Source organism: Hypomesus nipponensis, chromosome 8, assembly GCF_054491055.1.
Source record: "Hypomesus nipponensis isolate SF chromosome 8, ASM5449105v1, whole genome shotgun sequence".
In the NCBI taxonomy this organism is placed as follows: Eukaryota; Metazoa; Chordata; class Actinopteri; order Osmeriformes; family Osmeridae; genus Hypomesus; species Hypomesus nipponensis.
Window position 1 is genome coordinate 9,388,254 of NC_140368.1, and position 16,558 is coordinate 9,404,811.

General features: G+C 48.4%; 1 protein-coding gene across 2 annotated transcripts in view; it reads left to right on the forward strand.

The window, feature by feature from the left end:
• The first annotated feature begins 4,244 nt into the window (after nt 1–4,244).
• kiaa1217 (KIAA1217 ortholog) overlaps nt 4,245–16,558 on the forward strand; it is a 69,097-nt gene continuing 56,783 nt past the window's right edge. Inside the window, exon 1 of one of the 2 annotated variants that reach the window (XM_084702653.1) lies at nt 4,245–4,360. In XM_084702653.1, coding sequence (XP_084558779.1) covers nt 4,337–4,360 — 24 coding nt within the window. In that variant the 5' untranslated portion in view covers nt 4,245–4,336. The remainder of the gene's footprint in view (nt 4,361–16,558) is intronic. The other variant, XM_084702657.1, reaches the window with a different exon arrangement.

The following is a 16,558-nucleotide window of genomic DNA, read 5'->3' on the forward strand; positions in this document are numbered from 1 at the left end:
CATACTTAGTCAACTGGCTGGCTTTACCTCAGCTTGTCATGAGTAGTCATGATTGACAGTACAGGATTTTTCACATTAGATAATAAAACTGTGTGTGTGTGTGTCTATCTGGGCTTGTTTGTGTGTGTGTTTGTGTGTGTGTGTTCCACTATGTACATTTAGTTTCTTTCAATTATCAAGCTTGCAGTAGGTACAAGACAACTGCCAGTTAATATCATGTATCACAACTAACACCCATCAATTATTCATTGTTGATACAAGACAAAACTAACAAACGGAGCATTTGGTTTGTTTTGGGTGGAAGTTGGCGTCAGAGTTGTAATATTTGCAGAGAAATGCTTGCTTGAATCTGCAGGGTACCACAACGACAAACATTTTAGAAAGGCGCTGGTTAAACTGTCATCTTTGTTGCCTGTTGTAAATGTCCCATCTCTCTGCGGTGTCAGAAAAACACCAATGCACTGTGTTCGTCGATTCATTTTTAATAACAACTGAATGCGGCTCATGAATGTTTTAACATGTTTTGGTCGTTGAGTTTGTCTGCCTTATCAGTCTCACAAAGCTACCTTTGGAAGAAAACCAAGCCAAATGGCTGCCAGCCTGTTGTAACTGTTGTAGTGGGACTTCAAAACAAACACTAAATGGCCAGCTTTCTTTCTCTGAGGCGGTTGTCCATTTCCTCAACACTCAGGGCAACGCTCAGGGCCTGCTGGGGGCGTGGGGGCCTGGGCTCAAACAGCACCGTGTTTCTGTTGAGATCTGTTCACTTGGTCTGTTTGGCCTTCTCCTCATTTCCTTTATGCCTGTTCCTCAATGTGTCATCAGATTCTGACAGAGAGAGAAAGAGAGGGAGGAATGATAAGAAGAGAGATGACAAAAGTGAAAGAGAAGGAGAGACAGACACTGTGTGAATACTGTTTACATAGAGAGAGAGAGAGAGAGAGAGAGAGAGAGAGAGAGAGAGAGAGAGAGAGAGAGAGAGAGAGAGAGAGAGAGAGAGAGACGGGGGGAGAGAGAGAGAGAGAGAGAGAGAGAGAGAGAGAGAGAGAGAGAAGAGAGAGAGAGAGAGAGAGACGGGGAGAGAGAGAGAGACGGGGAGAGAGAGAGAGAGAGAGAGAGAGAGAGAGAGAGAGAGAGAGAGAGAGAGAGAGCAGGTGTGTGGAGGAGACGGTCTGGTGCCCCCCTCCAGGGCCATGCTGGGAGAGCAGTCCGACAGGTTCAGCGCCTGGGACATCTGGAGGCAGTAGACTGTCTTTCGTCCCGTCTCTCTCTCTCTCTCTCTCTCTCTCTCTCTCTCTCTCTCTCTCTCTCTCTCTCTCTCTCTCTCTCTCTCTCTCTGTCTCTCTCTCTCTCTCTCTCTCTCTCTCTCTCTGTCTCTCTTTCTCTCTCTCTCTCTATGTATCTCCCTCTTATGTGAGGGAAATGAAGAGAAAGAGATGTGAACGGGAGTTACTTTCTCACCCCCACGCCTTTCGTCTCCTATGATATATCAAGTATTCTCCTCCCCTCTCGTGTCCAGCTGGACTGCTCCCCCCCCCCCCCTCCAACACCCTCCCTTCTTCAGGAGTCCTCTACTCCGTCTCTCTCCAAGTCACTCTGCGGTCCAGGGAGACCCCTGCCTGGCCTCATAATGTCACAACCGCTCCCCTGAGCCCTGGCTCGCCCCCACACCTTTCACTCCATGTAACCTTCCTGGAGCTCCATCCCTGTTAACACGTGTAGTCATCATCTGTTAGGGCCACCATCAAGCCTCATTAAGGACAGGATAGCACACACTGCCGGGATAGAATCACAAATGCTGTGAGGAAGGACTAGCTGTGGTCAACCGGTCACTGGGTCCAGTTTTGCTTCAGAGGTTTGAAGTGGGTTTATTTACAAGTACTTTGGCCTGTTGATGGGAACACAATGGGTATACTTTGTTGGTCATTTTTTTAAATTAAAAATACGAATATATTTTGAAGATTCGGTATTCTGGGCTTGTTGTTACAGAGTCCAAATGCGGGAGCTTCCCTGAATATGTTTTCTGGACTTCCTCCTGTCTGCTCTTACCCTTGGGTATATGATGACGACGTCACTGCAGCAACCCTAATCTAACCTCCGGCAAATTCCCCCAGCGATTCCCATGAAGGATTATGGGAATGGTAGAGACAGAAAGAGAGAGAGAGAGAGAAAGAGAGACAGAAGTCAGAGAGAGAGAGATGGACAAGCAGTCATAGACAAGGAGAGCGAGGCAGAGAAACCCCAGCTCAGTGAGGCTGTGGCAGGTACGGTGCTACATCACTCAGGTAATGCCAGCTCGTCACAGAGGCTCGGGGCCGTGTGCCGTTTCTGGATGAGAGTGTCGTGGAATTACCTTGATGTGTTCCAAATAAATGTCTTTGGACTCTTTTCCTGGGCTACTTATCAGTGTGCTGTGGTCAGTAGGGTGACCATCTCTCTGTTTCCCTGTCTGAGTGGAACATTGAAGATGTTCTGTTCGGTGTGTGGCTGGCTGGCATAAGCTGAATAGCTTCAGGTGTTTTCTTAACCTGCTCCACCCGCCGCTTTCTTCAAGTGTAATCCATTGATTTAATGTGTGTAACCGCACACACACACACAGCACACTTCTCTTTATTTGTTTTTGTTCTCTGTCTGAATGGATTCGTGTTTTTATGCATGTGTGTGTGTGTGTGCGTGTATGTAGACACACATACATACACACACACACACGATGCTGTTGAGCGTCCTCCTTCTTCCTCTCGTTTCCTTCCTGCTAAAAGCTCCATTAATCACCCCCTTGCTTGAAGTCAACTTCTGAGACACACCAATTCCTCAATGTTCCTCAGTCTAGCATAGCAGCCCCCCCCTCTCCCACCCCTCTGGTTGGTGAGTTCAGAAGTGCTGACACACACAAACCCTCGAGGTAGCGGCAGTGGCAGAATAGTCTCTGTCTTCATGTAAAATACAGACGTGTTCTGTAGTTCTGAGGTAGATGCCCCTTACACACACACACACACACACGCACACACCCCAGAACACATGGTGCTCAGGCTCAATCTAAACAGTCAGATGAATGTTTCCATTGCAGATCCTGGCGTGAAGGAAACCATATCTGCGTGTGTGGTTTTCCAGACCGTCTGGTATCCTGACTGGCGCATACTGTAAGAACCCTTAAAAAGAAAAAAAGAATTGCGTCTCCAATCCCATTCCAGTCACAAGCCATGTGTTCGGTTCCACTGGGCCACCAAATGTTGACCTTTACGACCTTAGGTGACAAGGCCATGTGATGACAGGCCACAGCAGATAGGAGACGCAACAAAAGCCCCCTTGTAAGTGCTGTTAACTTGTCCCCTCTCACCCTTCTCCCCCCTCCTCTCTCTCTTCCTCCCCCTTCTCTCTTGTTGGGATGGTGTGGGCTGCGGCTTGGGTTTGCAACGAGAGAGGGAAGGGAAGGAGGGGAAGGAGGAGGAACAGGGAGGGGGGTTTGGAGGTCTCAGTGGTGAAAAGCTCCAGCCAGACTCCCAGAGATGACGCCTATGGGTCTTGAGGAGTCTTGAGTCTTGAGCTCACCGTCGCCCCGTCCCGTCCCCCTCCCTCCCTCCCACCCCCCACCCCAACCCCCCCCCCAAAAAAGAGAGGGGGCTGAACCTCAGCTGTGGTTTCTAACAACCAACTGTGGGACTGCAGAGAGAAAGCTGTAGTCGCCCAACCCTTTACTCAGTTCCAACCCTCCCACCCCCCCCCCCACTCCCCCCATCCCGCCCCCATGGAGAGGTGTGTCTTGGTAGGACAGCCCAGCAGGAAGTCCCCCACATGTTTTGCTTTAACCCCCAAGTGGACCCCCTGAGCCCCTAACCCCCCTCCCCCCCACACACACACACACACAGAGACACACACCCTTTTTGTATCTTTCTCCTCTCTTCTCTCACCCGCTCCTACCCCCTCTCACTCTCTTCAGTTTTGCATTGACGGGAGACAGGCTGCAGATACTGGCAGGAGGTCACACAAACTTTATTCAAGAGGACACACACACGCGCGCGCGCGTGCACATCAGTACACGTGAAGGCCGAACAATAGCTGTTGGCTGAGCGGAGGGAGGGAGGGAGGGGGAAGAGCGGCCGTCTGCTTTCTCGGTGGAGCTGATTGGAGCTAGCGTAAACACACAGGCCAGGAAGTGTTAAAGCGAGCGAGGGGGGGGGGGGAGAGAAAGGAGGGGAGGAGGGGGAGAGCGGTGGAAGTGTGCAGAGCAGAAGGGAAAGGAAATAAGTTTGGGCTGCATCAGGGAGCGCTAGTTCAGAGTCGCTCCTCTCTGTGTCTTAGCCCTCCGTAGTCTCATTTGTGTTTTCGGACAGACTGTATGACCAGGTGCCAGGGAGGGAGGGTGAGTAGCCGTTTCTTTACACACACACACACACACACACACACACACACACCCTCTTTCTCTCACACAGACTCAGACACACACCCAGACCCAAACATACGGTATTAGCCCACTAAATAATCTAGTAGTTTGTCATAGCATGAACTATCTTTCTTTGAAATGTATGACTAGATATCCTAAGGATCTGTCTATCTTGATCCATCTTCCTTTGGTTTCGAACGATTGTTTGGATTGCTGTTTTGCGGTGCAAGGAAGATGAAAGCCGTGCGCGCGTGCGTGTGTCTGCGTGCGTGCGTGTGTGCATGCGGCTGTGTTTTTATAACTGTATCCAATTAAGCTCATGGCATGTGGGTTATACCAAAGCGGCTTGCGGGTCATTTCACAAGGGGACTAGAAGTCTGAAAAAACTCGAGGCGTTTGCATCTCTCCAGCTTTATCAACACCATCTATCATGAGTCCATCCCTCTCTTTGAAAACCTACCCAGAGGCTGAAGTGATGGACAGAATGTGTTTATTTGCGCCTGTCTGGTTTGCCATGGTTTCATGAAGCCCCTCGGCCATATTAGGAAGATAGTGGGTGATAGTGGGTGCATCCGATCTATTTCGATTTGTCCATGTATGGGTATGTTCGCTCCCTGGATCACATAGGCTTTAGAAGCCTCCCATCAGGGGGCAGATATTGCATTCTTCTCCTCCGAGGGTGAACGACAGAGTCACAGGGCAGCTTTAAATATGTGAGGCTTGTCGTCCCCTCATGGGCTTGTTCCATGGAAGTACCTCACTCACCATGATGAAAGGATTTGCAATGGTCTTGTCCGTTAGAATAAGACCATTCAAAACAAAGACCTATCCCTTAAACTTTTAACAAAGTAAGAAATGTCTTTTTTTCCAAAAAGTATTTGAAAAAATACTGCGGTTTAAAAAAAACGAGACATTTTCCATCTGGAAGCGTTTTTGGATACTTTAGGACTTGTTTGACTTTTTCCAACCATTAAGTGGATTTGCATCTGGGGTAGCTGGGTCACTTGCCCAAGTGAAAGCGGATGGAAAGATTTTGCAGACACGTTCAAACATAAATGTTTGATATGAAACTCACTTAATGTCAAACTGGCAGTCAAGTAGGGGGTTTCTGGGGGTGGGGGGAACCTTTCAGTATCTGGAGACTGGGAGCCATGTCCACAATGATGTGTCAAATAAACATAGGAAATGACTGAGCAAAACAACTTTCGGCTTTTCCAATTATTCAAACAAATTATGACCCCAAACTTCAAACTAATTTGCATATGCAGTTTTTCAGAATTGAATTGCGCTCCCCAGTCTTGGTTAATGCACCCTCTGCTTTAGACAAGACTGGCCATAGTTCAATTTAGTAAGTTTCACTGATACACACAAACTTTCCATGATGAGATGGTAGTGGAGAAATGTGTTGTGTTCCGGCAGTCAAACCTGGCAAACCTGCTAGGAGGGTAGGTGAGGACTTTCAGAGCAAGGTGCGCCTCGTCAGGAAGAATGATAGGTGCACACCTGACTTCCAATGGTCCATGTCCTCATCTGTCATCCCGGCATCCCTGTCTCCCTCTCTCTCCCTGTCTCCCTCTCTCTTCCTGTCTCCCTCTCTCTTCCTGTCTCCCTCTCTCTCCCTGTCTCCCTCTCTCTTCCTGTCTCCCTCTCTCTTCCTGTCTCCCTCTCTCTCCCTGTCTCCCTCTCTCTCTGTGTCTCCCTCTCTCCCTGTGTCTCTCGGTCTGTCCGCCTCCTCTATTTCTACATTGCTGACATTGTGGATTGACGTTGCTGCATTTGTCTTAAGCAAACTACTGAGAAAATGTTGTAAAAAACAAACCCTACCCAGTCTGCTAAAGCCAATCTAAGTGTCTAAGTGTTAGCATATGAAAGTGCTTTAAATTTGGCAGTTTATTCATATTCGCTGTGCCAGACATTTTGGCTTCTGAAATCGCTACTGCATCGACTGTACCTGGCCCAAGCTCCGTAGAAACAAAGAACCAGAGGGGACAAGGCTAAATCTCAGCCCACAATCAAGCACCAAACTGGGCCATGTCTAGCAGCAGATGTGGATGCACGGCTCTGGTACTGGATGGCTAATTTCTTTCAGTGGAAACACACCTGGCCCCTGTGGCATGTGTCCCAGCTGAGGGGTGGGAGGGAATGGGGATCTGACCAGGTGTTCATCTAGAAAGCTGTCAAGAATGTCATTCCTCATTGGGCGTTTGGCCAGTGGGGTCTGTAACATCAGCTCTCATAGGGGCCTGATCAAAGCGTAGTATGGAGGGATCCTCTTATCAGGACACATTTGGAATTGGAACCTGGGATGTGAAGAAACTTTCCTTAGTCAAGTTTTCTGGACCTTTTTGTGTGTGGCTCTGTGTGTGTGTGTCTTTTAGCACATTGCTTCTTTTGTGCCAAGGACCATCTTGCACATCTTTGTTTTCAGTCATCTGATTTGCACACTTCCATCTTGAGCTGCAGACAGCGGCAAATATTCAGCGGCAAATGTTCAACAGTCCTAACCCAGGTTGTCCTCCAAAAGTTCTCTGACCTTTGAAACATCCTGAAATTATGAATAATCAACTAGACCATGTCATGCTTCAGTCAAGGTGATCTCCACTGATGATGCCTATCTGGCCGAAACTTGTCTTGTGGCCGATGTTAGAACCAATAGCTTTACCACGAAAGTCCTCTTAAAACTATCTTTCTGCTTCTGAACAGCAGAGTCCTATATTGCAGGCAGGGAGGTTTGGGAGTGGAGCTATGTCCATCACATGGTTTGGACTGGGATGTGTCTGTTTAGCTAATAACATCTTTAGTCTAATAGAGGTGGATTTGATATTAAGGGATCATTGTAGAGTTATTTTCTTCATCCAATATTAATCAAAGTTCCCCCACAGCTCACTGACCTCATAGCACACCAAATAATTTCCTTGATGGCGGTACAGAATCATTTTAAATAATCTAAATGACCCCCTCTACCCCATGAAAAACACATTCATTGGCCCAAAGGGCATTATTTCCCATTTCTTTGTTGACGTAAATGAATACCTTATCTGAACACACTTCGAGCAAGCTTACAGTCAGATAAGCCATTCCCTATTTCATAAACATACTTTTTTACATGTTCCACTGACTCCAACAGCTTGCCAGTCAACTCCCAGATAACAGCATTTTAATGACTTGCACAGAGCAAAAGTGACAGACTAGCAAAAAATAGCTGCAATGGCTTGGTTTCGAAATCACGCATCAAAACAATATCATTTGCCATCTCTCTTTTTACATCTCAGCTCCACATTGTTAATTCCAAATCAACCCAAAGCTATAATTTGTCCCAACTAGATACCCCAAACCAGCGAACAAACAGAAATTGAAATGGTTTCTTCATTCAGACAAGTCTACCCACATCATAAAACACAAGACTCTCAATGTTTTTTTAATGGTAGAGCTGTTTGGTTGAATGGAAGTGGGCACTCAGGGTGAAGGAGGGACTGGTATGGACTGAAGATGTGGTTTCTTTTGTCGATGGCCACTGACAGGCTTTGGCGGAGGCTTACGTAAGCTCTCAGCATTCTCCAGCAGTCCTGGATGTGACAGGGATTATCCATAGAGTGAAATACCACGCATCCTACAGTGCTTTGCAGGCTGAGCTCATGGAAAATCTGTGTGTGGGTTAGCCAGACCGATCTCAGCCATTTAATAATATATGGTATAAAAAAAAAAGGATTGTTTACAGTAACTTGAAATATTTGAATCTCTTTCAGGACCCGGGCAGCCTCTGGGTCACTCACATCTTTGTTTTCCCTCACGTTCCTTTCAGACACGATGACTTATGAACTCAACCTCATTGCCTCTGAGAGTCATTTTCTTGACCTCCACCTCCTCCACCCCTCCTCGCAGGGCGGGGGGGTAAAACAAACGTCCTCCGCCCCTAACTACGGGGAACCCCCGCACACACGCCCACAAACACACACACACACACGCAAGCACACTGTCTTGACACTTCATTTCTATTACCTTCCCCTTCTTTCTGTCCCTCTGTTTGTTCTTCAACTGCAAACATTTCCCCTTCTCTTCCAGACCCGACGAGTTTTCTTTATGGCCTGAGTGTTCCAGACACTTGCTTTACGCCACTGTGGAACCACACACAATGGGGCTGTCTGGTGCCTTAGGCCTTCTGCCTGTCAGTCTGTACACACACACACACACACACATACATGGACACACTACGCTTTAGGACTGTCTGGACTCACACTGTATAACTTTCCTTTGTGCATCCATCTAGGCTCTGTAGACAAGCAGGCTTGCAGACGTCCTCACAGACAGTGTTTGCAGGTCAGGAGACCAGAACAGCCAGAGCAGCACTCAGCTAATCCAGGTTGTGTACTGTAGTGAATGAGTAGTCCTGTTCAGTGCCTTGCTTCAGCTTAAACTCGTGCTTCGTGTGGAGATTTGAGGTGGGGACGTCAAACAGAAAGGGAGATGGAGTTACTTTGGGCCACGTTGAGGGAGGCAGTGCTCACTTTAAAATGCTGATCCAGGTTAAGGAGTCAGATGGCTGAGCGGTTAGGGAATCGGGCTATTAATCAGAAGGTTGCCGGTTCGATTCCTGGCCGTGAAAAATGACGTAGTGTCCTTGGGCAAGGCACTCCACCCTACTTGCCTTACTGTAAGTCGCTCTGGATAAGAGTGTCTGCTAAATGACTAAATGTAGTCATAAGGAGAGAATGTAGGTTGTAGAGTGCCAAACATGACCAAGGTACAGTTTGTCCTGGGCCTATGTTTCCCCTAGTGTTGAAATGAGCTGAGCTCAATGGCTTAGGATGTTACTTTGGAAGCTTTTGTACACAGAAGAAAGAACCATCCTGGGTAAATACTGACCCAGGGCAGAACTTCAGTTTGGAGCCAAGCACTAAAAGGGTTAACCTCAATGACATCAGCGAAAAAGAAAAGAGAATCAGAGAGTGTGTGAAAGACGAGATGAGATGCAGTAGGCGTCCCTCAGATCATCTGAATTAGGGTTTAATTGATGAGCCGGCGAAAAGTTGGCTATAATCCCTTAAAGTGCCCTTCATATCAGGCTAGGATAATTGGAAAGTCCATTTGCCTTCGTCACTCTTTATCCAAGTTTCCACCATTCTATGCTGCCGAAAAGCAGAGCTGTCTCCGTCCCTGAGAAGAGTTGTTAATTAAGCTGAGGTTAAGTTGGAATTTTGCCGGCATTAAAGCCGGCTAATCCCAATAAATATGGATGAAAATCCGCTGCGGTCGAGTTCTGCCTCATCCCACAGCTTTGCCCCTCCCAACACCCCCCCTCACCCCACCCCTCATATGTCATCTTTCCACTCGTTTGCCTTCACCCCCCCCCGGGACCACCGGCTAATGATTCATTATTATTGTGATGTCACAACTCTCTCCGCCTGACAAACTGATTATCGCACTCTTCGCTTGTATGGATACTTTGCATGGCCGTGTATACACATACACACACACATACACACACATACACACACACACGTTGGATAAATATTTTGTTACATGTGTCTTAAAGTGCTTACATTGCTGTTACAGGTGCATGAAATGTGCAGGATGTTCCAGTAATGCCAAGCTTTTCTGGGGAATGTTGAGCTACCTGAACACCAGGCCTGCCAGGGGTTAAATGGGGCGAGCGAGACGGAAGCCTCCCTTCTGTCCCGCTCTCCGGAGGGGTTTGGCTGCTTTCGCAAGAACACGCCCCCGCTCTGCTTGAAGGAAAACACCCAGGAGCATGTAAACACTGGAGGCTGCACCAGGATACACAGGGTAGTGAGTCTTGACCAATCTGTGGAGACGTAAAGGCAGCTCCCTCACAGATGAAGTGTGCTTTTGAGCGAGAGTTCTATGTCTGAGGCTTAATGTATGATTCAGCATGTGGATCCGGGACGCTTTAATCCCTTAAGTAAGGGAATGGGATTGAGCCTGACTGTGACCATCCTCCACTACTCTGTTCAGAACATGAGTTTTGGCAGATATGATGACTCAAACCAAAGCATTATCCCAGTGAGGGTTCTGTCCTCTGACACAAGGGGGATGAAGGCTTGCTTCTGCCATGTTCGTGTCACCAAAGCAATGGTCTCCATTTTGGAGTCTTCCGACTGATGCATTAATCAACTTGATCCTGAGGAAGGTCCTGCTAGTCTGGTATTGAGGAAGTGAGAAAAATTAGAGAAGTATGACAATTAGGAAATGAAAACAACAAGAGACGAAGTCTCTGTATTATTTGTTTTCCTCATCCACCCATCTGCCCTCTACCTCTTCCTAACCCACACTGCACCTCTGTGTCCCAGAATGCATTGCTCGTCCACCCGAAACTCCCTACAGAGTTATAAACCCACCCTCTTATAAAACGTAGCAGTTATGTGGAAGAGTGGAAATTTATCTTCCTCTCTTATTTTCCCCACTCGTAATTCCAAACGTTCTGGCTTGGACTTTTGATGGCTTTTGTAAGATTTTGTGCAATGATGAGCTCGAACCCACGTCCGCCGGAAATCAATTGACTCATTTTGCGTTTCTTACTTGATAAAATCCTTTTTTGTAAGTAATCGAAGCAATAAAACGTGTTTGAGATTCATTTGGTTAATTCTGAAGAAAAGCATTATCCCTGATGAAAAAACGATGCGGTAATGGAAGAAAACCCATTGATGCTTAACCCGGTGGAACAGATTGGATATATTTTACTCAATGTCCTCAGGCCCTCTGTCAGGAAGAAGGAGAGCATGCAGGATGGAGGCTTAGGCTGGTTTACATTTGACTGCTCTTTCTTAGAACATCCTCTCAGCTCGCACCTCAGAAGACAAGGTCACAGAACGTTCCATTGCATTCTGTGGACCAAATCTTTCCATGGCTTTGTATAAAGGCAGGAAGCTAGAGGAAGTGGTCCAAAACACGTAAACAGTCTTGGTGTGATGCAAAGACTCACGTGCACACACACACACAGACAAACACACACACATGCAACACACAAACACACTTTCCTGCTTTCTCAGGTCTTTTGTTCCAGTTTTCCTCCCATCTGGTTCTCCTTCCAGGGGGGGGAATTGTGTGTTCCTCCTCTTCCCCCTGTCGGGGCAGCAACAAGGCCCTGTTTTATCTCGGCAGTAAGGCTCTAGACCGCCGGAGCCACATGCTAAAGCCATTCAGTTATGGACAAGACCTGCGGTCGACCACGAGAGGACCGCAAATAACTGTCCAGGTCAAACTGGTGGTGGGGGAGGGAGGGTCAACCTTTTTCTTTGAAAAAGCATATTTTTTTCATTTTTCAGCTTTATTGTGACAGTGGAGAGAGACAGGAAATGTAGAGGGGAGAGAGATGACCACGAAATGACTTCAAATAACTGTCCAGGTTGCCCGGGCTGGACTCCAACCCAGGCCCCTCACGTTAAGGCTTTAGCCTATGTTGTACAGCTCTACTCGGTGAGCCACTGGGGCACTCATCAAAACAGGGTCAGGCTTATAAAAACGTATACAAACAGAGTGAACCTTTGCTTGGAAGAGGTCAAGTGGTGTGTGTGTGTGTGTCTACAGTTTGTGCGTGTGTGTGTGGTGTGCATGTGTGATAACCATTGATTAACCCTCCTCTCACCACTCAGAGAAACCCAGAGAGCAGTCGACCCAGGGGGTGTCCCCAGTAACAGCCTCTCTCTCCCAGGCCTAAATACCACGCTGTCCCCCCAGAAAACATCACACCCACTTACCACAAATACCATGACTGTGTTCAATGAAAGGCAGGGGCAATCTGTCTCATATTTCAACTCACAAACACGGATATAAATCCGCATTAACCCCTGTCAGTCTATATTGAACCCTTGGTCTACCAACAGACACTCAATATCTATTACTGTTGGGCAGGCCATTGTCACGGACAGAAGGACTCTCTTTAATACTTAGACCCTGGCTGATATGTGTGTGTCTGTGTGTGTGTGTGTGTGTGTGTGTGTGTGCGTGTGCGCGCGCATGCTGCCTTGATCTGTGTGTCCGTGACGGCTCTGTGATTAATGGTGCTCCCCTGTGAGACACATTATGAGTTCATCACAGCTAGGTTCTCACTCTAAATTTACCAAGACCCAAGAATGCATCCATAATATATGCCTTCCTGTCCAGGCATTGATGAGCCCCAATTAGAATAGCTCAATACTGACTGATTTCGATGCTAAGCTACAGTCCACGTGTCGAGGTCGAGTTGTTGTGATTATTCATTGCCGATAAGAAGCACACTCCATACGGACGCAGACATGAAAAAACGGTGTGTTTGTTCCTATGGATCATGTTGTGTGTATGTGGGGCTGTGTATGTGTGTCTGTGTGTGGGTCTGTGTGTGTGTGTGGATCCTGGACGTAGCGTGGTTATGTAGTATGTAAAACCAGTGGGCTGGTGAGCTGGGTCCTGTGCTGCTGTGACACTCGGTGATGAGGGCAGAGTTCCTCTGCTAATCCGCTGGAGCTTTGGCTGTCCTCCCCTGGACACACACACACACACACACACACACACACACACACTCTGTGATTAAAATCTAGATACGGCTGTCCACTCCTAAAATATGAAATAACCTAGAAAAAAAAGATGGGACAACATTTTCCCCGGATCCTGTGGATGGAACCTGCTTAGCAACCATCCTTGGCCATGTGTGTGTGTGTCCATGTGTTTTTGTTTGTGTTTCCATTTGTTTTCTATCTATGTGTGTGTGTATTCGTGTATATGTGTGTGTGTCTCTGTGGGTTTATAGTTTCTCTGCTAGTCCAAATGGAGACGGTCTAGGACTTATCTCTGGGTGGAATCACCATAGAATCTTTGGTTTCCGTGGTTTCCTTCCTGGGCCCAGTCCTATGGGAGATAATGATGATCTCTAGACTATCGTCTAATTAGACCAGCAGAACTGAGATAGAATACCTCATATCTCTCTCTCTCTCTCTCTCTCTCTCTCTCTCTCTCTCTCTCTCTCTCTCTCTCTCTCTCTCTCTCTCTCTCTCTCTCTCTCTCTCTCTCTCTCTCTCTCTCTCTCTCTCTCTCTCTCTCTCTCTCTCTCTCTCTCTCTCTCTGTATATCTGTCTATCTCTCTCTGTCAGTCTTTTTCTGTGTGTCTCTGTCTCCCTCTATCTCGTTTTGTGTCTCTCTCCCTTTCTCACTCACGCTCTGTTTTTCATTTTGGGGAGCAAGAATTGGTAGAGGAGAAATGAGAGATGGAGTGGAAAGGAGGAGGAAGGAGGGATGTAGAAAGGATGAAGATGGGAAAGTGGGGTGCTTGTCCAGAGTGCGAGAAGGCCCTGCCTGGATGACATCAGCGGCATGCCTTGGCTCTGATGACATTGCTTGCTGACGAACTGAGGTCCGCCTTGGAATGATGTCACCGGCAGCCAATAGACATCCAGCTCTGGCCCGTGTGGTCTGCGCTAGCCCCCATGCTCCGGGGTTTGAAGCAGCTCTCACTCTCCAGAAAGCTTGCCTCCGTCTTTTGTGCGGGTTATTTTTAGCCTCTAATTCAAACATGGATTCTATTTGAGATGCCCCCCCCAAACACACACACACTCTTGACTGTCTCCGTGCATCATTACCAACACACACAAAAACACACACACAAAAACACACACAAAAAAACACACACACAAAAACACATTCAGAAAGAGGAGCTGGAGAACTGACACATCTCCCACAGAGCGTGTAATGCAGTAAATATGTCTTTAAGGCGGTTAGCATTTAGCTAACTCAATAACACAGCTCAAATCTGGCGTTTCACTCCCCAAAATAAGTCTCTCTGCTCCACCTTGTTTGGTGGGGCTGAGAATCAAGCTGAGAATAAGTTTTAAAGCTCTTGAGGGCAGGAGACTCAATAATTCTGCAGTCCTTCAGATGCAAATTTGGAGTTAGCTTAGTATCAGTTCATGTAGTTTACATTTTACATTTAGTCATTTAGCAGACACTCTTATCCAGAGCGACTTACAGTTAGTACTGGGACATTCCCCTGAGGCAAGTAGGGTGAAGTGCCTTGCCCAAGGAAAAAAACGTCAACGGCTCGAACTAGTAACCTTCTGATTACGAGCCCGTATCCCTAACCGCTCAGCCACCTGACTCCCTAGTTGTAGAGGGAACTTGCTTCCTCATTCCTCCCTCTCCTCTCTCCTCTCCTGATACATTGGCTTCTCTCTCCTTCCCTCTCTCCTTCCCTCTCTCCTTTCCTCTCCCCTTCCCTCTCCCCTTCCCTCTCTCCTTTCCTCTCCCCTTCCCTCTCTCTCTCTTCCCTCTCTCCTGAGACATTGGTCAGTTCCCTCTCTCCTGTCTTCTCCTGGGAGACCTTAATGTTCTTTGTAGCTGTGATTCTCCTAAGATGTTCTGCCATTGCTGTCCTGTTGTAACAGGCCCTCGCTAAGTAGTTATCGACTGTAGTTAGGTTGGTGCCGTGCTTCATGTTGCTAAATTATTGAGCGTCCAACCTGATTACAGGAGTTTCACTGCAGAAAGTAGGAGCTGTCTAGACTGGTGGGTAAGGCTTTTACATCACTCCACTGCCTCAGCCAGTCACTCTAAGTACAGACGTCCATCTAAAGCTGGAACCAGCTCCATTACAATAGATGTCTTGTTAAATCCTTGTTGTTAATACATTGAAATAAATATAGTTGCATGAGTGGAACATGATCTTATCGTGTATGGCAGATGGTGGATGGAGTTAGTCCACACTTGGGTCGACACAGTGTCTGTGTACAGAACAGACGATGGAGTCTGAAGTCTGTTGGTCCACGGTCTGGCCTCCCTCTGTGTTGGTCTGGAGGGTGCACAGTCCCTCTCTACTGGAGCTGGGCATGCTGTCCCCCTCTACTGGAGCTGGGCATGCTGTCCCCCTCTACTGGAGCTGGGCATGCTGTCCCCCTCTACTGGAGCTGGGCATGCTGTCCCCCTCTACTGGAGCTGGGCATGCTGTCCCCCTCTACTGGAGCTGGGCATGCTGTCCCCTTCTACTGGAGCTGGGCATGCTGTCCCCCTCTACTGGAGCTGGGCATGCTGTCCCCCTCTACTGGAGCTGGGCATGCTGTCCCCCTCTACTGGAGCTGGGCATGCTGTCCCCCTCTACTGGAGCTGGGCATGCTGTCCCCCTCTACTGGAGCTGGGCATGCTGTCCCCCTCTACTGGAGCTGGGCATGCTGTCCCCCTCTACTGGAGCTGGGCATGCTGTCCCCCTCTACTGGAGCTGGGCATGCTGTCCCCCTCTACTGGAGCTGGGCATGCTGTCCCCCTCTACTGGAGCTGGGCATGCTGTCCCCCTCTACTGGAGCTGGGCATGCTGTCCCCCTCTACTGGAGCTGGGCATGCTGTCCCCCTCTACTGGAGCTGGGCATGCTGTCCCCCTCTACTGGAGCTGGGCATGTTGTCCCCCTCTACTGGAGCTGGGCATGCTGTCCCCCTCTACTGGAGCTGGGCATGCTGTCCCCCTCTACTGGAGCTGGGCATGCTGTCCCCCTCTACTGGAGCTGGGCATGCTGCCATGGACCTCAACCCCCCCTCCCTCCCTTCTAGCAGCACCCCCAACGCATTCACACCCGGGCATGACGCACACAAACACACACAAAAACACACATACATACAAACACACACTTGGGCCCAGTCCATACACACACGCACACTTGGGTACAGTCCACACATGCATACTGGGGGTTTCACAGTTTGCCGGTGAGACAGTAGCTCCAGTGTTCTCAGATAGCCCCTCTCCACCCTCCCTCCACCCCCCCTCCACCCCCCCCACCCATCACCTTACAGCACAGCTCAACCTGCATCACTTATTAGCCCAGCCCAGTCCCAGCAGCGGTGACCCTGAGGGAACCCACACCGGGTACTTACAAAGTGTACTTACAAGTTGCTAGACTGAAGTGTCAAACCATCTCTCACACACCCTCACACAATGGGGTCAGTACCGTTTTTTGGGGGCTTATTATTCTCGAGTCTGCCGTGCACATTGCTGAGATGGTTGGGCAGGGGAAGGGTCATGATCTGTACAAACAGCAGACACGTTTCTCCCTTTCCCCCAAACCCAGCCAGCTAGACTGGGGCTTAGCCTGCGGTGTGGCTCACAGCAGATGGCTACGGTGACTCGGGTGATTGGTGGAGGACAGTGGGTCGGCTACATGGCTGGGACTGTGGCAGTGTTGGCTCCTCTGAGAGTCTGGCTTGTTG